The sequence below is a fragment of the Salvelinus fontinalis genome, chromosome 21, assembly GCF_029448725.1.
Source record: "Salvelinus fontinalis isolate EN_2023a chromosome 21, ASM2944872v1, whole genome shotgun sequence".
In the NCBI taxonomy this organism is placed as follows: domain Eukaryota; kingdom Metazoa; phylum Chordata; class Actinopteri; order Salmoniformes; family Salmonidae; genus Salvelinus; species Salvelinus fontinalis.
In genome coordinates, this window is record NC_074685.1 from 675,516 (window position 1) to 696,068 (window position 20,553).

The following is a 20,553-nucleotide window of genomic DNA, read 5'->3' on the forward strand; positions in this document are numbered from 1 at the left end:
TTGTCACCTAAAACCCTCACAAACTTTTACAGATGCACAATCGAGAGCATCCTGTCGGGCTGTATCACCGCCTGGTACGACAACAGCACCGCCCACAACCGCAAGGCTCTCCAGAGGGTAGTGAGGTCTGCACAACGCATCACCGGGGGCAAACTACCTGCCCTCCATGACACCTACAGAACCTGATGTCACAGGAAGGCCAAAAAGATCAAGGACAACAACCACCCGAGCCACTGCCTGTTCACCCCGCTATCATCCAGAAGGCGAGGTCAGTACAGGTGCATCAAAGCTGGGACCGAGAGATTGGAAAAACAGCTTCTATCTCAAGGCCATCAGACGGTTAAACAGCCACCACTAACACAGAGAGGCTGCTGCCTAGATAGACTCTCAAATCATTGGCCACTTTAATAAATGGAACACTAGTCACTTTAATAATGTTTACAAAAAATATATATATAATAATGTATACAAATCTTACATTACTCATCTCATATGTATATACTGTATTTTATACTATCTATACATCTTGCCTATGCCGCTCTGTCATTGCTCATCCATATATTTGTATTTATATATTCTTATTCATTCCTTTACTTAGTTTTGTGTGTATTAGGTAGTTGTTGTGGATTTGTTAGATTACTTGTTAGATATTACTGCACTGTCGGAACTAGAAGCACAAGCATTTCACTACACTCACAATAACATCTGCTAACCATGTGTATGTGACCAATAAAATTAGATTTGATTTAATTCAATGTGTAAGGTCAGTCTGGGCTGTGACATGATTGGTTTTATAGGTTGACAATGATTGGTCCTGTTACTAAGGAACTCATTTCACTGTAGGCTACTTGAGATGTATAAAACAGCCAACACTATGCTGACATTCCTTCAGACTTCAACACATTAATGATGTGTCAGGTCTCTGGTCAAGACATTCCTTCAGACTTCAACACATTAATGATGTGTCAGGTCTCTGGTCAAGACATTCCTTCAGACTTCAACACATTAATGATGTGTCAGGTCTCTGGTCAAGACATTCCTTCAGACTTCAACACATTAATGATGTGTCAGGTCTCTGGTCAAGACGTTCCTTCAGACTAGTTGTTGCTCTCCGGTGTTCAGGCCCCGTCTCGGCCATTCTAGTCTATATACCGTCTAAATCTTTTCTTTTCCTTTTTCAAAGTAAATAATGACATCAGCATTCTGATCTCTTTAATATATACAGTTGAAGTCGGACGTTTACATACACTTAGGTTGGAGACATTAAAACTCGTTTTTCAACCACTCCACAAATTTCTTGTTAACAAACTATAGTTTTGGCAAGTCAGTTAGGACATCTACTTTGTGCATGGCACAAGTAATTTTTCCAACAATTGTTTACAGACAGATTATTTCACTTATAATTCACTGTATCATAATTCCAGTGGGTCAGAAGTTTACATACACTAAGTTGACTGTGCCTTTAAACAGCTTGGAAAAATCCATAAAATGATGTCATGGCTTTTGAAGCTTCTGATAGGCCAATTTACATAATTTGAAGGTGTACCTGTGGATGTATTTCAAGGCCTACCTTCAAGATCAGTGGCTCTGATTGGCATCATGGGAAAATCAAAAGAAATCAGCCAAGACCCCAGAACATTTTTTGTAGACCTCCACAAGTCTGGTTCATCCTTTGAGAACAATTTCCAAATGCCTGAAAGTACCACGTTCATCTGTACAAACAATAGTACGCAAGTATAAACACCATGGGACCACGCAGCCGTCATACCGCTCAGGAAGGAGACACGTTCTGTCTCCTAGAGTTGAACGTACTTTGGTGCGAAAAGTGCAAATCAATCCCAGAACAACAACAAAGGACCTTGTGAAGATGCTGGAGGAAACTATCTATCACTCCAGTGTTTAATTCTAAATTGTAATTATTTTGCCACTATGGCCTATTTATTGCCTTACCTGCCGTATCTTACCTCATTTGCACACACTGTATATATAGACTTTTTCAATTGTGTTATTGACTGTACGCTTGTTTATTCCATGTGTAACTCTGTGTTGTTGTTTGTGTGGCACTGCTTTGCTTTATCTTGGCCAGGTAAATGATTAAATGAGAACTTGTTCTCAACTGGCCCTACCTGGTTAAATAAAGGTGAAATAAAAAATGATAAAAAACAGGTACAAAAGTATCTATATCCACAGTAAAACGAGTCCTATATCCACACTAAAAGTATCTATATCCACAGTAAAACGAGTCCTATATCCACACTAAAAGTATCTATATCCACAGTAAAACGAGTCCTATATCAATATAACCTGAAAGGCCGCTCGGCAAGGAAGAAGCCACTGCTCCAAAACCGCCATAAAAAAGCCAGACTATGGTTTGCAACTGCACATGGGGACAAAGATCGTACTTTTTGGAGAAATGTCCTCTTGTCTGATGAAACAAGAATAGAACTGTTTGGCCATAATGACCATCGTTATGTTTGGAGGAAAAAGGGGGAGGCTTGCAAGCCGAAGAACACCATCCCAACCGTGAAGCACGGGGGTGGCAGCATCATGTTGTGGGGGTGCTTTGCAACAGGAGGGGCTGGTGCACTTCACAAAATAGATGGCTTCATGAGGCTGGAAAATTATGTGGATATATTGAATCAACATCTCAAGACATCAGTCAGGAAGTTAAAGCTTGGTCGCAAATGGGTCTTCCGAATGGACAATGACCCCAAGCACATTTCCAAAGTTGTGGCAAAATGGCTTAAGGACAACAAAATCAAGGTATTGGAGTGGCCATCACAAAGCCCTGACCTCAATCCCATAGAAAATTTGTCGGCAGAGCTGAAAAAGTGTGTGCGAGCAAGGAGGCCTACAAACCTTACTCAGTTACACCAGCTCTGTCAGGAGGAATGGGCCAAAATTCACCCAACTTATTGTGGGAAGCTTGCGGAAACGTTTGACCCAAGTTAAACAATTTAATGGCAATGCTACCAAATACTAATTGAGTGTATGTAAACTTCTGACCTACTGGGAACGTGATGAAAGCTGAAATATATAATTCTCTCTACTATTATTCTGACATTTCACATTCTTAAAATAAAGTGGTGATCCTAACTGACCTAAAACAGGGAACTTTTATGAGGATTAAATGTCAGGAATTGTGAAAAATTGAGCTTAAATGTTTTTTGCTAAAGTGTATGTTAACTTCTGACTTCAACTATATGAATGAATGTGTCAGACAGGCTGTGATGAATCCGCTGTCTAACTTCATGTACTCAGTGACCTTGTGGTTAAAGTGTCTCCCCCAGAGATTGGAAAGTTGTTGGTTTAATCCCCCCAGTGTAGTCATACCAAATACCTTTTTAAAAAATGACTTGTCCTTGTTTTGTTTACTCCAGGTTCAGCGCAGTCAGCACGATGACTGAAGGGGACTATGATTACCTGATCAAGCTCCTGGCTCTGGGGGACTCTGGAGTAGGGAAGACAACGTTTCTATACAGGTACACACACACACAACTAGTTATTAGGGATGTGCATCTTTCCCTTTCAACACGATTTGATACCTTCATGGATCTGTAGTACCGGTCAAACGTTTTGGACACTCATTCAAGGGTATTTTTTTTTAAATTTGTACAATTTTTTTTTTTACATTGTAGAGTAATAGTGAAGACATCAAAAATCACACATATGGAATCATGTAGTAACCAAAAAAAGCGATAAACAAAAATGTATTTTATATTTCTTCAAATAGCCACCCTTTGCCTTGGTGACAGCTTTGCACACTCTTGGCATTCTCTCAGCCAGCTTCATTAGGTAGTCACCTGGAATGCATTTCAATTAACAGTTGTGCCTTCTTAAAAGTTCATTTGTGGAATTACTTTTCTTCTTAATGCATTTGAGCCAATCAGTTGTTTTGTGACAAGGTAGGGGTGGTATACAGAAGATAGTTCTATTTGGTAAAAGACCAAGTCCATATTATGTCAAAAACTGCTCAAATAAGCAAGGAGAAACGACAGTCCACCATTATTTTAGGACATGAAGGTCAGTCAATACGGAAAATAGCTTTAAAAGTTTCTTCAAGTTCAGTCGCAAAAACCATCAAGCTCTATGATGAAACTGGCTCTCATGAGGACTGCCACAGCAAAGGAAGACTCAGAGTTACCTCTGCTGCAGAGGACAGGTTCATTAGAGTTACCAGCCTCAGAAATTGCAGCCCAAATACATGATTCACAGAGTTCAAGTAACAGACACATCTCAACAGCAACTGTTCAGAGGAGACTGCATGAATCAGGCCTTCATGGTTGAATTGCTGCAAAGAAACCACTACTAAAGGACACCAATAAGAAGAAGACACTTGCTCGGGCCAAGAAACACGAGCAATGGACATTAGACCGGTGGAAATCTGTCCTTTGGTCTGGAGTCCAAATTGAACATTTTTGGTTCCAACTGCCGTGTCTTTGTGAGACGCGGTGTGGGTGAAAGGATTATCTCCACATGTGTATTCCCCACCGTGAAGCAAGGAGGAGGAGGTGTTATGTGGTGAGGGTACTTTGCTGGCGAACACTGTCTGTGACCCTTCACCTGGAATGATATTCCAACGGTCTTGAAGGAGTTCCCACATATGCTGAGCACTTGTTGGCTGCTTTTCCTTCTCTGCTGTCCAACTCATCCCAAACCATCTGAACTGTATTGAGGTCGGGTGATTGTGGAGGCCGGGTCATCTGATGCAGCACTCCATCACTCTCCTTCTTGGTCAACTAGCCCTTACACAGCCTGGAGGTGTGTTGGGTCATTGTCCTGAAAACAAATGATAGTCCCACTAAGCGCAAACCAGATGGGATGGCGTATCGCTGCAGAATGCTGTGGTAGCCGTGCTGGTTAAGTGTGCCTTGACCTCAACCCCATCGAACACCTTTGGGATGAATTGTAAAAACCAACTGTGAGCCAGGCCTAATCGCCCACATCAGTGTTCCCGACCTCACTAATACACTTGTGGCTGAATTGAAGCAAGTCTCTGCAGCAATGTTCCAACATCTAGTGGAAAGCCTTCCCAGAAGAGCGTAGGCTGTTATAGCAGCAAAGGGGAGGACCAACTAATTATTAATGCCCATGATTTTGGAATGAGATGTTCGACGAGCAGGTGTCCACATACTATTGATCATGTAGTGTATAATATTATTATTATATTAATACTACTTTCCTCTTCAGGTACACAGACAACAAGTTCAACCCCAAGTTCATCACCACGGTGGGAATAGACTTCAGGGAAAAGAGAGTGGTAAGTACACACACACACACACACGCACGCACGCGAGCGCGATGTTTATGAGTATCGTCCTTTCCTTCGTCAACCCAGCTCTTCTTCAGACTCACTGAGACTGCGTCCCCATTCTCCACACCTGTCTCAAAGGGAGCACTTGCACACTCCCGTCATGCATTTAAAAAAGCATTGTATTGAATTAAGCCTTGGCTGTAGGGACTTACCACCATTTTGTTAAATCCATGATGTGGAGATTGGAGAGGGTGGAGAATCGGTATGCAGCCAGTGAAGTTATCACCATTTCTCCTCCTCCTAAGACCATCACCCTGGTATCTCAACGCTTGTCAAGTTGCCTTACCGGGCTGTTCAGACATGGGAAGAGGAGGGAAAGTAGAGCCAGTAAAGTTTTAAATTAAAGCGAGAGGATAAACCTCTGCCACTGTTAAGCCATGTGACTACAGTCCATTGTACTTCATTCTGGGCACTGGAGTCACAATCTCTCCAGTCAAACACTTATCACTGTGAATCTAATCTATGATCTATGACAGTAGACACCATCAAAGAGATGTACATTGATCTGTTGTAAATGGTCCAGTAGGACCGTCAATGAGATGTAAGATGGTGTAAATGTGAGAGAAAGCGTACATCTCTTAAAGGGCTAGGAGACAGTAGAGCAAAGGGGCTCTTGTGTTTATAAATACCTTTTTCAACCAAAACCTTTTCCTACATTTATTTTTAGGGGCTTGAGAAAAGAGGTCAGTATCTTCCTGAGGCATTTGTAAATCTGACAGACGTGAGATCTGTGAACCATCCCATCAGGTGAAATAGGTGTCCGATGCTGTGACGCAGGAACAACGTGGACTATGATCCCTGTCTGCTATTTTTAGTGATGGTCCTCTGAGTCTGAGGCCCTCCTCAGACAGATAGGTCTCCATGACATTGGATGGTTACTGGCTAGCATTAGCATTTGTCATCCAGGAATACATGACAGTAGGCTAACAGCTAGACAGAGGGAGAAAATGCTAATATTCCCCTTGCGATGTCTGTGAATGCAAAATACATATATTTACAATGTAAAGAAAAGCACGACTGTTAGTCAACATTCTGTCTTGTGATTTTTTTTTCCTCCCTCACAGTTCCCTCATACAGACACGGTTCGGTTTCTTTGATTCTCCTATTGAATATTTTTATCTTTTCACTTGTTCCAGCATTTTCTTTGGATTCTGCAGCCAAAAAGTCATTTTCCTTTCCCAAGATAACAGGTTTATTCTCTTTTGGCAACACCGCCTTCCAAAACAGGTTTTGTCTCCTGTTTGTTTTGAAGCCAGATGCCTGCCCTGGATAGATGACGAGTAGATCAGGCACCTGTCTTAGGTGTGTGTGTGTTTTTCAGGTGTACACAGCGTCGGGCCCCAATGGAACCACAGGGAAGACTTTTAAAGTTCACCTCCAGCTCTGGGATACGGCTGGACAGGAGAGGTACTGTATTACAATAACGTTTCTAACGGGTACAATAACGTTTCTAATGGTTACAATAACGTTTGTAACGGGTTACAATAACGTTTGTAACGGGTTACGCTAACGTTTCTAACGGGCTACGCTAACGTTTCTAACGGGCTACGCTAACGTTTCTAACGGGCTACGCTAACGTTTCTAACGGGCTACGCTAACGTTTCTAACGGGCTACGCTAACGTTTCTAACGGGCTACGCTAACGTTTCTAACGGGCTACGCTAACGTTTCTAACGGGCCACGCTAACGTTTCTAACGGGCCACGCTAACGTTTCTAACGGTTCCAATAACGTTTCTAACGGGCCACGCTAACGTTTCTAACGGTTCCAATAACGTTTCTAACGGGCCACGCTAACGTTTCTAACGGGCCACGCTAACGTTTCTAACGGGCCACGCTAACGTTTCTAACGGGCCACGCTAACGTTTCTAACGGGCCACGCTAACGTTTCTAACGGGTTACAATAACGTTTCTAACGGGTTACAATAACGTTTCTAACGGGTTACAATAACGTTTCTAACGGGTTACAATAACGTTTCTAACGGGTTACGCTAACGTTTCTAACGGGCCACGCTAACGTTTCTAACGGGCCACGCTAACGTTTCTAACGGGCCACGCTAACGTTTCTAACGGGCCACGCTAACGTTTCTAACGGGCCACGCTAACGTTTCTAACGGGCCACGCTAACGTTTCTAACGGGCCACGCTAACGTTTCTAACGGGCCACGCTAACGTTTCTAACGGGCCACGCTAACGTTTCTAACGGGCCACGCTAACGTTTCTAACGGGCCACGCTAACGTTTCTAACGGGCCACGCTAACGTTTCTAACGGGCCACGCTAACGTTTCTAACGGGCCACGCTAACGTTTCTAACGCGGTATCAAAAAAGAGCGATTTATAGAAGTACTGTACCTACGTTGCTATGTGCTCTTCTCCTTTTAGCTCCGCTGAGCACGGAATCTTAGACAAACCACTGCTGCAGTTTTTTAGGTTCTTAATTTTAAAAAAACGGACCTTGTTTAACTACAGTATATCTCAAGCTCTCACAACGTGAGATTCTCTCAACGTGTCACTCCCTCTTGCCTTGTGAGAATGACGACTTGATGCAGTTCTACAAGGCCTCTTGACAAGCCTTAACAATGTAAAAACATCTTCAGAGAGTCTACCTGTGTTGCTAACGGCTGCGACCCCTTCCGTAACGTACCTGACAGAAACCTGAAGTGTCTTTTCGATCAGGGGGGGAAAAAAATAACCCTCTCAGAGAACACAGCATCAATGAGACCAACTGAGTTTGCGTCACAAATGGCACCCTGTGCCCTATACAGTGCATTACTTTTGACCAGATCTCTATGGGCCCTGGTCAAAAGTAGTGCACTACATAGGGAATAGGGTGCCACCTCTGGTCAAAAGTAGTGCACTACATAGGGAATAGGGTGCCATTTGGGATACTTCTGACACGTATACGTTTTCTGGTATCAGACACAATAGACACACTGGGAGGCAGCGGTTGACTCATCAGTGGTATTATATAGTATGTATTGATGACTCATCAGTGGTATTATATAGTATGTTTTGATGACTCATCAGTGGTATTCTATAGTATGTATTGATGACTCATCAGTGGTATTCTATAGTATGTGTTGATGACTCATCAGTGGTATTCTATAGTATGTGTTGATGACTCATCAGCGGTATTATATAGTATGTATTGATGACTCATCAGTGGTATTCTATAGTATGTGTTGATGACTCATCAGCGGTATTATATAGTATGTATTGATGACTCGTCAGTGGTATTCTATAGTATGTATTGATGACTCATCAGTGGTATTCTATAGTATGTGTTGATGACTCATCAGTGGTATTCTATAGTATGTGTTGATGACTCATCAGTGGTATTCTATAGTATGTGTTGATGACTCGTCAGTGGTATTATATAGTATGTATTGATGACTCATCAGTGGTATTCTATAGTATGTGTTGATGACTCATCAGTGGTATTATATAGTATGTTTTGATGACTCATCAGTGGTATTCTATAGTATGTATTGATGACTCGTCAGTGGTATTCTATAGTATGTATTGATGACTCATCAGTGGTATTCTATAGTATGTGTTGATGACTCATCAGTGGTATTATATAGTATGTTTTGATGACTCATCAGTGGTATTCTATAGTATGTATTGATGACTCATCAGTGGTATTATATAGTATGTGTTGATGACTCGTCAGTGGTATTATATAGTATGTATTGATGACTCATCAGTGGTATTCTATAGTATGTGTTGATGACTCATCAGTGGTATTATATAGTATGTTTTGATGACTCATCAGTGGTATTCTATAGTATGTATTGATGACTCGTCAGTGGTATTCTATAGTATGTATTGATGACTCATCAGTGGTATTCTATAGTATGTGTTGATGACTCATCAGTGGTATTATATAGTATGTTTTGATGACTCATCAGTGGTATTCTATAGTATGTATTGATGACTCATCAGTGGTATTATATAGTATGTGTTGATGACTCATCAGTGGTATTATATAGTATGTATTGATGACTCATCAGTGGTATTCTATAGTATGTGTTGATGACTCATCAGTGGTATTCTATAGTATGTGTTGATGACTCATCAGTGTTATTATATAGTATGTATTGATGACTCATCAGCGGTATAATATAGTATGTATTGATGACTCATCAGCGGTATTATATAGTATGTTTATACTTTTTATTTGTTTATTTAGTTTTTACCTTTATTTTAACTCGGCAAGTCAGTTAAGAACAAATATCACAAATGTGATACAGCCTGGAATCAAACCAGCGTCTGTAGTGACGACTCTAGCACTGAGACGCAGTGCCTTAGACCGCTCCGCTCCGCCAGGAGCTTCTGATTGCCGGAAGGACATTCTCAGTTCTCTAAATTGAAAGATCATTTATAATTTTGAGGATTGAATCACTTGCAAGCTGGAAGCCACACTGGCAATCTTGAAACAGCAAAAAACAATTGTCATTTGGCAAATGCTTTTATCCCAAAAGCGACTTAATTAAAGAACTGTCTCCATTGGCAGATATATTCAGTACAGGTGGCTCCATGTGGGAATCGAACCAATACGATCCTGCTGTTACTAACCTCCATGCCCTCACAGGTTCCGGAGCCTGACTACAGCCTTCTTCAGAGATGCCATGGGCTTCCTGCTGATGTTTGACCTCACCAGCCAACAGAGCTTTCTCAACGTCCGTAACTGGATGAGTACGTAACACACTAACACACACACACACGCACAAATACCTATATGCATGCATGCATACACACACACACACACACACACACACACACACACACACACACACACACACACACACAAAAACCCAAATGCACACACACACACACGCACAAATACCCATATGCACACACACACACACACACACACACACACACACACACACACACACACACACACACACACACACACACACACACACAAATACCTATATGCACACACACACACACGCACAAATACCCATATGCACACACACACACTCACCACATACACACACACACACACACACACACACACACACACACACACACACACACACACACACACACACACACCCAGTCCTGAGGGAACACACCCAGTCCTGAGGGAACACACCCAGTCCTGAGGGAACACACCCAGTCCTGAGGGAACACACCCAGTCCTGAGGGAACACACCCAGTCCTGAGGGAACACACCCAGTCCTGAGGGAACACACCCAGTCCTGAGGGAACACACCCAGTCCTGAGGGAACACACCCAGTCCTGAGGGAACACACCCAGTCCTGAGGGAACACACCCAGTCCTGAGGGAACACACCCAGTCCTGAGGGAACACACCCAGGGTTGGGGGATCGAGTCAATTGACTTATTGATTTGAATAGAATTAACAACGTTTTCCTCCGTTACGTTAATTATTTAACCAGTCAATTAACAACTAATTCTTATTGACAATGACGGCCTGGCATTTGAAAAGAAGACGGTTTCGTTATTAGGAAGGTATTGGAAGAGCAAGCAGGTCCTCAGGGGGTGCATATAAATCAATACTGTAGTCATTCGGGCCTTTTTGATCTAGGAAGTATGCAAAAAGGTTAGTAGTAAACTGTTTTCTGGAGAAGTAAACAAACACACCTTAATTAGCAGAAGTCCAGACCCCCCCCCCCCCCCCCCCCTCCCCCTCCCCCCCCCCCTCCCCAGGACAAAATAAGTTAGCTTCACATTCTCTTACTCCGCTGCAATACTTGGATTAATTAGCCAATGTTTTTGCCAGAATGCTGCTTTCATCAGGGAGTAGTACTACTAAACTGGTACGCTAGTCACGATGGCTTTACATTCAGCACAGGATGTGGGAAGAGGTGACTAGGAAACTACAGAATGAGTGTGAGGACATACAGGCACTTGACATGTAATGACGATATGAGGACACACAGCGATGTCCCAAAAGAGAGACAGAATATAAATGTGTTTTTTTTTATTCCATGTTCACTATGTTAACTGTTGTCCCCAGGCCAGCTGTAGGCCAATGTTAACTGTTGTCCCCAGGCCAGCTGTAGGCCAATGTTAACTGTTGTCCCCAGGCCAGCTGTAGGCCAATGTTAACTGTTGTCCCCAGGCCAGCTGCAGGCCAATGCTAACTGTTCCATGTTGTACCCAGGCCAGCTGTAGGCCAATGCTAACTGTTGTCCCCAGGCCAGCTGTAGGCCAATGTTAACTGTTGTCCCCAGGCCAGCTGCAGGCCAATGCTAACTGTTCCATGTTGTCCTCAGGCCAGCTGCAGGCCAATGCTAACTGTTCCATGTTGTCCCCAGGCCAGCTACAGGCCAATGTTAACTGTTCCATGTTGTCCCCAGGCCAGCAGCAGGCCAATGCTAACTGTTCCATGTTGTCCCCAGGCCAGCTGTAGGCCAATGCTAACTGTTGTCCCCAGGCCAGCTGCAGGCCAATGCTAACTGTTCCATGTTGTCCCCAGGCCAGCTGCAGGCCAATGCTAACTGTTCCATGTTGACCCCAGGCCAGCTACAGGCCAATGCTAACTGTTCCATGTTGTCCCCAGGCCAGCTGCAGGCCAATGCTAACTGTTCCATGTTGTCCCCAGGCCAGCTGCAGGCCAATGCTAACTGTTCCATGTTGTCCCCAGGCCAGCTGTAGGCCAATGTTAACTGTTCCATGTTGTCCCCAGGCCAGCTGCAGGCCAATGCTAACTGTTCCATGTTGTCCCCAGGCCAGCTGCAGGCCAATGTTAACTGTTCCATGTTGTCCCCAGGCCAGCTGCAGGCCAATGCTAACTGTTCCATGTTGTCCCCAGGCCAGCTGCAGGCCAATGCTAACTGTTCCATGTTGTCCCCAGGCCAGCTACAGGCCAATGCTAACTGTTCCATGTTGTCCCCAGGCCAGCTGCAGGCCAATGTTAACTGTTCCATGTTGTCCCCAGGCCAGCTGCAGGCCAATGCTAACTGTTCCATGTTGTCCCCAGGCCAGCTGCAGGCCAATGCTAACTGTTCCATGTTGTCCCCAGGCCAGCTACAGGCCAATGCTAACTGTTCCATGTTGTCCCCAGGCCAGCTACAGGCCAATGCTAACTGTTCCATGTTGTCCTCAGGCCAGCTGCAGGCCAATGCTAACTGTTCCATGTTGTCCCCAGGCCAGCTACAGGCCAATGCTAACTGTTCCATGTTGTCCTCAGGCCAGCTGCAGGCCAATGCTAACTGTTCCATGTTGTCCCCAGGCCAGCTGCAGGCCAATGCTAACTGTTCCATGTTGTCCCCAGGCCAGCTACAGGCCAATGCTAACTGTTCCATGTTGTCCCCAGGCCAGCTACAGGCCAATGCTAACTGTTCCATGTTGTCCCCAGGCCAGCTACAGGCCAATGCTAACTGTTCCATGTTGTCCCCAGGCCAGCTGCAGGCCAATGCTAACTGTTCCATGTTGTCCCCAGGCCAGCTGCAGGCCAATGCTAACTGTTCCATGTTGTCACCAGGCCAGCTACAGGCAAATGCTAACTGTTCCATGTTGTCCCCAGGCCAGCTACAGGCCAATGCTAACTGTTCCATGTTGTCCCCAGGCCAGCTGTAGGCCAATGCTAACTGTTCCATGTTGTCCCCAGGCCAGCTGCAGGCCAATGCTAACTGTTCCATGTTGTCCCCAGGCCAGCTGCAGGCCAATGCTAACTGTTCCATGTTGTCCTCAGGCCAGCTGCAGGCCAATGCGTACTGTTCCATGTTGTCCCCAGGCCAGCTACAGGCCAATGCTAACTGTTGTCCCCAGGCCAGCTGCAGGCCAATGCTAACTGTTGTCCCCAGGCCAGCTACAGGCCAATGCTAACTGTTCCATGTTGTCCCCAGGCCAGCTGCAGGCCAATGCTAACTGTTCCATGTTGTCCCCAGGCCAGCTACAGGCCAATGCTAACTGTTCCATGTTGTCCCCAGGCCAGCTACAGGCCAATGCTAACTGTTCCATGTTGTCCTCAGGCCAGCTGCAGGCCAATGCTAACTGTTCCATGTTGTCCCCAGGCCAGCTACAGGCCAATGCTAACTGTTCCATGTTGTCCTCAGGCCAGCTGCAGGCCAATGTTAACTGTTCCATGTTGTCCCCAGGCCAGCTACAGGCCAATGCTAACTGTTCCATGTTGTCCCCAGGCCAGCTACAGGCCAATGCTAACTGTTCCATGTTGTCCCCAGGCCAGCTGCAGGCCAATGCTAACTGTTCCATGTTGTCCCCAGGCCAGCTACAGGCCAATGCTAACTGTTCCATGTTGTCCTCAGGCCAGCTGCAGGCCAATTTTAACTGTTCCATGTTGTCCCCAGGCCAGCTACAGGCCAATGCTAACTGTTCCATGTTGTCCCCAGGCCAGCTACAGGCCAATGCTAACTGTTCCATGTTGTCCCCAGGCCAGCTACAGGCCAATGCTAACTGTTCCATGTTGTCCCCAGGCCAGCTGCAGGCCAATGCTAACTGTTCCATGTTGTCCCCAGGCCAGCTGCAGGCCAATGCTAACTGTTCCATGTTGTCCCCAGGCCAGCTGCAGGCCAATGCTAACTGTTCCATGTTGTCCCCAGGCCAGCTGCAGGCCAATGCTAACTGTTCCATGTTGTCCCCAGGCCAGCTGCAGGCCAATGCTAACTGTTGTCCCCAGGCCAGCTACAGGCCAATGTTAACTGTTCCATGTTGTCCCCAGGCCAGCTACAGGCCAATGCGTACTGTGAGAACCCAGACATTGTGTTGGTGGGCAACAAGGCAGACCTGGCGGACCAGAGAGAGGTGCAGGAGAAGCACGCTAAGGAACTAGCCGACAAGTACGGGTGAGTATGTGCGCACACACAAACACACACACACACACGCACGCACACACACAAACGCGCACACACACACACACACGCGGAAAAGAGAGAGCCAGAAACCATCGTCAGACCGAATGAGGTTATACAATTGAAGTCGGAGGTTTACATACACTTAGGTTGGAGTCATTAAAACTCGTTTTTCAACCAGTCCACACATTTAAGGTGCATGTAAACTTCTGTCTTCAACTGTACTTGCCTCAGAAGATCATCGACTGATGTCTAAAGTAAAGTAGTCAAGGCAATTTGGCTTTTACTGTTGCTGAGGCTGCAGTTATAGTGCCACTGGTGGCAAGCTCTCACTCTCCACTACAAACAGTGATTAATACAGCCACTGAATAAGTCTCCTCTGTCCTTTAGGAGTGCTGGGCTTGTCATTCAGAGCTGTGTGTATGTGTGTATGTGTGTATGTGTGTGTGTGTGTGTGTGTGTGTGTGTGTGTGTGTGTGTTGTCATTGAGAGCTGTACATAAGGATACTTTGTGGTCTAGAGTGACCTGGTTGTTGTCCCTGTAGGGTACCCTGGTGTACCAGTGTAATGTGTTGTCCCTGTAGGGTACCCTGGTGTACCAGTGTAATGTGTTGTCTCTGTAGGGTTCCCAGGTGTACCAGTGTAATGTGTTGTCTCTGTAGGGTACCCAGGTAATGTGTTGTCCCTGTAGGGTACCCTGGTGTACCAGTGTAATGTGTTGTCCCTGTAGGGTATCCTGGTGTACCAGTGTAATGTGTTGTCTCTGTAGGGTACCCAGGTGTACCAGTGTAATGTGTTGTCTCTGTAGGGTTCCCAGGTGTACCAGTGTAATGTGTTGTCTCTGTAGGGTACCCAGGTAATGTGTTGTCTCTGTAGGGTACCCTGGTGTACCAGTGTAATGTGTTGTCTCTGTAGGGTACCCAGGTGTACCAGTGTAATGTGTTGTCTCTGTAGGGTACCCAGGTGTATCAGTGTAATGTGTTGTCTCTGTAGGGTACCCTGGTGTACCAGTGTAATGTGTTGTCTCTGTAGGGTACCCAGGTGTATCAGTGTAATGTGTTGTCTCTGTAGGGTACCCAGGTGTACCAGTGTAATGTGTTGTCTCTGTAGGGTACCCTGGTAATGTGTTGTCTCTGTAGGGTACCCAGGTGTATCAGTGTAATGTGTTGTCTCTGTAGGGTACCAGTGTAATGTGTTGTCTCTGTAGGGTACCCAGGTAATGTGTTGTCTTTGTAGGGTACCGAGGTGTACCAGTGTAATGTGTTGTCTCTGTAGGGTACCCAGGTGTATCAGTGTAATGTGTTGTCTCTGTAGGGTACCCAGGTGTAATGTGTTGTCTCTGTAGGGTACCCTGGTAATGTGTTGTCTCTGTAGGGTACCCAGGTGTACCAGTGTAATGTGTTGTCTCTGTAGGGTACCCAGGTGTACCAGTGTAATGTGTTGTAGGTCCTGGTCCTGTCTGATCTGGGTTCTGTTTGTCCCCCGTCTCATCTGGGTTCTGTATGTGTCCTGTCTGATCTGGGTTCTGTATGTGTCCTGTCTCATCTGGGTTCTGTATGTGTCCTGTCTGATGTGGGTTCTGTATGTGTCCTGTCTGATCTGGGTTCTGTATGTGTCCTATGTGATCTGGGTCCTGTATGTGTCCTGTCTGATCTGGGTTCTGTATGTGTCCTGTCTGATGTGGGTTCTGTATGTGTCCTATGTGATCTGGGTCCTGTATGTGTCCTGTCTGATCTGGGTCCTGTATGTGTCCTGTCTGATCTGGGTCCTGTATGTGTCCTGTCTGATCTGGGTCCTGTATGTGTCCTGTCTGATGTGGGTTCTGTATGTGTCCTGTCTGATCTGGGTCCTGTCTGATCTGGGTCCTGTGTGTGTCCTATGTGATCTGGGTTCTGTATGTGTCCTGTCTGATGTGGGTTCTGTATGTGTCCTGTCTCATCTGGGTCCTGTATGCGTCCTGTCTGATCTGGGTTCTGTATGTGTCCTGTCTGATGTGGGTTCTGTATGTGTCCTATGTGATCTGGGTCCTGTATGTGTCCTGTCTGATCTGGGTCCTGTATGTGTCCTGTCTGATGTGGGTTCTGTATGTGTCCTGTCTGATGTGGGTTCTGTATGTGTCCTGTCTGATGTGGGTTCTGTATGTGTCCTGTCTGATGTGGGTTCTGTATGTGTCCTGTCTGATCTGGGTTCTGTATGTGTCCTGTCTGATGTGGGTTCTGTATGTCCCCTGTAGGATCCCATACTTTGAGACGTCGGCAGCGACGGGGTCTGAGGTGGACAAGGCGGTCCTCACTCTACTAGACCTGGTCATGAAAAGGATGGAGCAGTGTGTCGACAAGCCCACCGCCGAGCCCGCCAACGGGGGAGGGGCCACCAAACTGGAGGACGCTGCGCCTGACCAGAAGAAGTGTGCATGCTAGACCTGGCCTCTACCACGTCCCCTTCTCCCTACTCTGGTTGGTCCTCTAGTGCGCCCTCTGGTGGCCAGACGCAGAAGGGCAGCAGCGTGGCCACAGCATGATGTGTGAGGGGGCAGCTCAGTCAGCCACACTGCAATGGGGCTGTGGTTCTGGCCTTGCATGGCCTGTGTGTACTGTGCTGGGCCTGGCTATGTGTCTCTCCTGCCTGTCCTGTGTTGTGTTGTATTGTGTCTCAAATCTCACCCTGTTCCCTTACAAATAGGGCATTACATTTGACCAGAGCCTATAAGGGTGTGCACTATGTACGTTGCCTTGGACGTAATGGACAAGACAGCGGGATGAGGTGGAGCTGAGTTCATTATCTCCAAGGTAATGTACACAACGGAGGCATTTATCCCGCTTATACCACAGTTGCCAAAGAAAACAATACTGAAGTAGACATTTTCTGGTGGAAATGTTTTCATAGATTTTTTTACATTTTAAATTCATTAAAAGTCAAATTAATACTTTTTCCATCCTCCCATTGAAACCTGATTGTTAGTCCCGTTGCCAGAGATGTGACCCAGTTGTTCATTCTGTCTGTTCCACGGACGTTTTTATTCGGTTGAAACCTGATTGTTAGTCCCGTTGCCAGAGATGTGACCCAGTTGTTCATTCTGTCTGTTCCACGGACGTTTTTATTCGGTTGCCATGCTGACTTGCTTGCTAGCTAGTGAACTATTTTTAACACAATCACATCAACCTCTGCAGCCAGAATAACAGCAAAGTAGCTGCGTTTTGAGTAAGCTGTTTTCTAGTGACAATTAATTTGGATACATCCATAACAATGAGCTGATGATGATGATGATGAGCGATTTTGGCATTGAACAGTTTGCGTTCGCGTCACGACACTTCATTATGAGGAGAGCGCATTGCATATTTACATTTTTTGAGTCATTTAGCAGACGCTCTTATCCAGAGTGACTTGCAGTAGCAATTAGGGTTAAGTACCTTGCTCAAGGGCACATTGTTCACCTAGTCCGCTCTGGGATTCGAACCAGCGACCTTTCGGTTACTGGCCCAATGCTCTTAACTGCTAGGCTAGCTGCTGCTCTTATCGAACACGTCAAACACTAGGCTTGAACGTAGCTAAACAGTTTGTTGCTAGCAAACATGCCAATATGACAAATCGAATTTAACAATATCAGTTGCTGAAAACAGCTGTTTAAAATAGAAAAGTGGGAGTGTTTGACAGCATAGCTCCACTTGCAACGTTGAAGGACCGGAAAAATGTCATGTTCATCCCATCACTCACCACGTTAGGTTCATCCAGAGGTCTCTGCAAAAAAAATAAACGAATGCTAGCTAGCTAGTTAGCGAAGTTTTTCCCGGTTGGACTTGCGTTTACAATGTATCCAATATAGGTTTTGTGTGGTTGTTGGTTTATCTTTCTGTAACTACAGTCTGCATGTGTAGTGCTTTATACTGCGTCATGATTAGCTATCCCATATATCTGTCCCAGACACATCCAACTGTCTTCTATATTTGGTTCTAATGCCCATTCTAGAATGCCCTTCTAGCCAATCGGAAATGAGTATTCAACAACGCTGTGGTATAAATAGGGAATAGGTTGCCATTTGGGACAAAAGCCTGGCCTTACCGGAGACCTACGCTTTATCAGACTTTATATCCTCATGTTGTTTAGAAGTATTTGTCCAATCTAATCTACTGCCTTGGCTTTTAAGGCCCCATCCGTACAGTACCAATATTAAAATCTAATCTACTGCCTTGGTTTGTAAGGCCCCATCCGTACAGTACCAATATTAAAATCTAATCTACTGCCTTGGCTTGTAAGGCCCCATCCGTACAGTACCAATATTAAAATCTAATCTACTGCCTTGGTTTGTAAGGCCCCATCCGTACAGTACCAATATTAAAATCTAATCTACTGCCTCGGCTTTTAAGGCCCCATCCGTACAGTACCAATATTAAAATCTAATCTACTGCCTTGGCTTGTAAGGCCCCATCCGTACAGTACCAATATTAAAATCTAATCTACTGCCTTGGTTTGTAAGGCCCCATCCGTACAGTACCAATATTAAAATCTAATCTACTGCCTCGGCTTTTAAGGCCCCATCCGTACAGTACCAATATTAAAATCTAATCTACTGCCTTGGCTTGTAAGGCCCCATCCGTACAGTACCAATATTAAAATCTAATCTACTGCCTCGGCTTTTAAGGCCCCATCCGTACAGTACCAATATTAAAATCTAATCTACTGCCTCGGCTTGTAAGGCCCCATCCGTACAGTACCAATATTAAAATCTAATCTACTGCCTTGGCTTGTAAGGCCCCATCCGTACAGTACCAATATTAAAATCTAATCTACTGCCTTGGCTTGTAAGGCCCCATCCGTACAGTACCAATATTAAAATCTAATCTACTGCCTTGGCTTTTAAGGCCCCATCCGTACAGTACCAATATTAAAATCATAAAGCATTTGACCAGTTATTTATATATGATTTTAGATTTTGTGTATTTAAATTTAAAGTTCTTATTCTAGAGTTGTATGTTTAACTTTTTTGTTTTAGATCAGATTGTTATTACAGTAAATGTGATCCGTTAGATTATGGTTCAACACACTCATTAAATTTACAGTAAATCTAATCCGTTTAGATTATGGTTCAACACACTCATTAAATTTACAGTAAATCTAATCCGTTTAGATTATGGTTCATTGCACTCATTAAATTTACAGTAAATCTAATCCGTTTAGATTATGGTTCAACACACTCATTAAATTTACAGTAAATCTAATCCGTTTAGATTATCGTTCAACACACTCTTTAAATTTACAGTAAATCTAATCTGTTTAGATTATGGTTCAACACACTCATTAAATTTACAGTAAATCTAATCCGTTTAGATTATGGTTCAACACACTCATTAAATTTACAGTAAATGTGATTCCCATTTTAATAGTACTTTTTGACAACAGTGTGTGTAGCTAAATGTGCATAAAAGACAGTAAGGTTTGATCAACATTATCATATTGTAATATCACTCAGTCAAGACTGATATAATATTACTGTCAGGAAAATACATCGCCAAGCAGTAAATATCTCATTGATGATAACTGCTGTTGGTCTGTCTGTCTGTCTGTGCCAAAATGAATTGGTCACATACACATATTTTGCCAATGTTATTTCGGGTGTAGCGAAACGCTTGTGTTCCTAGCTACAACAGTGCAGTGATATCTAACCAGGTCGGGAGTGTCTGTCTGTCTGTGGTTTTGTTACCAAGGGCCCTTTTTTGACATTCCTAGCTACTAATCTCGTGTGACAGACTTTTATCATCAAATCTAGCGACAGTCGTTGCCTATTGCACGCAAGATGTAGATCTGTGTTCCGTGATAATGTCGCTACGGACGTAGCGTGCCACAGTCACCAGGTTTTACAGGACATACTCCGCTTCTCACGGGCCTGGCTAGTGCCAACACAAGTGTTTAACAACCACTGCCCCCCCCCCCCCCCCCAACCTTTTCTTACACCTGAAAGTAACATCCTCAACTCTTTTCTATAACACAATAATAACATGATGGTACATAGGGACCAAGACAGACAGGCAGTCAGTGTTAACAACTAGTATTGTGTTTAAGACAAGACAAAAGTCCATAATGTACTATCTGTTCTGTATATAACTGATGTGGAATTAGTGTTTAATAAACCTGATTGTAGGACATGTTTGGCTTTAAAAATATATATATTCTGTGGTGTAGCCTACTGATTGTTGTATAACTTGGTGAGAAAATGGTATTCCTTACAATGGAGTTTGGCTGCGATTATTTTTGAGTTTTATCAGGTTATCAGAGATTGTCTTGATTCAGATACCATCGTGGATAATTGTTTTTGTTTTTTAAAAACAATTTAAATAGAGGGGATGTCAGAGACTAGTAGAGAATAGTTCTGCAGAGTTACTTTCATCTTCTCTCCTTGATCACTCACATTTGGTATTTACTATTACCAGTAAGAAGCCTCTTTGGTGATCAATGGTGCC

The 20,553-nt window shown here is 44.5% G+C and overlaps 1 protein-coding gene across 2 annotated transcripts in view; it reads left to right on the top strand.

The window, feature by feature from the left end:
- LOC129818033 (ras-related protein Rab-27B-like) overlaps positions 1–20,258 on the top strand; it is an 87,301-nt gene extending 67,043 nt beyond the window's left edge. For both annotated transcript variants that reach the window (XM_055873559.1, XM_055873560.1), the window contains exons 3-8: positions 3,381–3,482; positions 5,191–5,260; positions 6,636–6,721; positions 9,905–10,008; positions 13,969–14,092; positions 16,332–20,258. In XM_055873559.1, the coding sequence (XP_055729534.1) occupies positions 3,381–3,482; positions 5,191–5,260; positions 6,636–6,721; positions 9,905–10,008; positions 13,969–14,092; positions 16,332–16,518 (673 nt within the window). In that variant the 3' untranslated portion in view covers positions 16,519–20,258. The remainder of the gene's footprint in view (positions 1–3,380; positions 3,483–5,190; positions 5,261–6,635; positions 6,722–9,904; positions 10,009–13,968; positions 14,093–16,331) is intronic.
- The last annotated feature ends 295 nt before the right edge of the window (positions 20,259–20,553 follow it).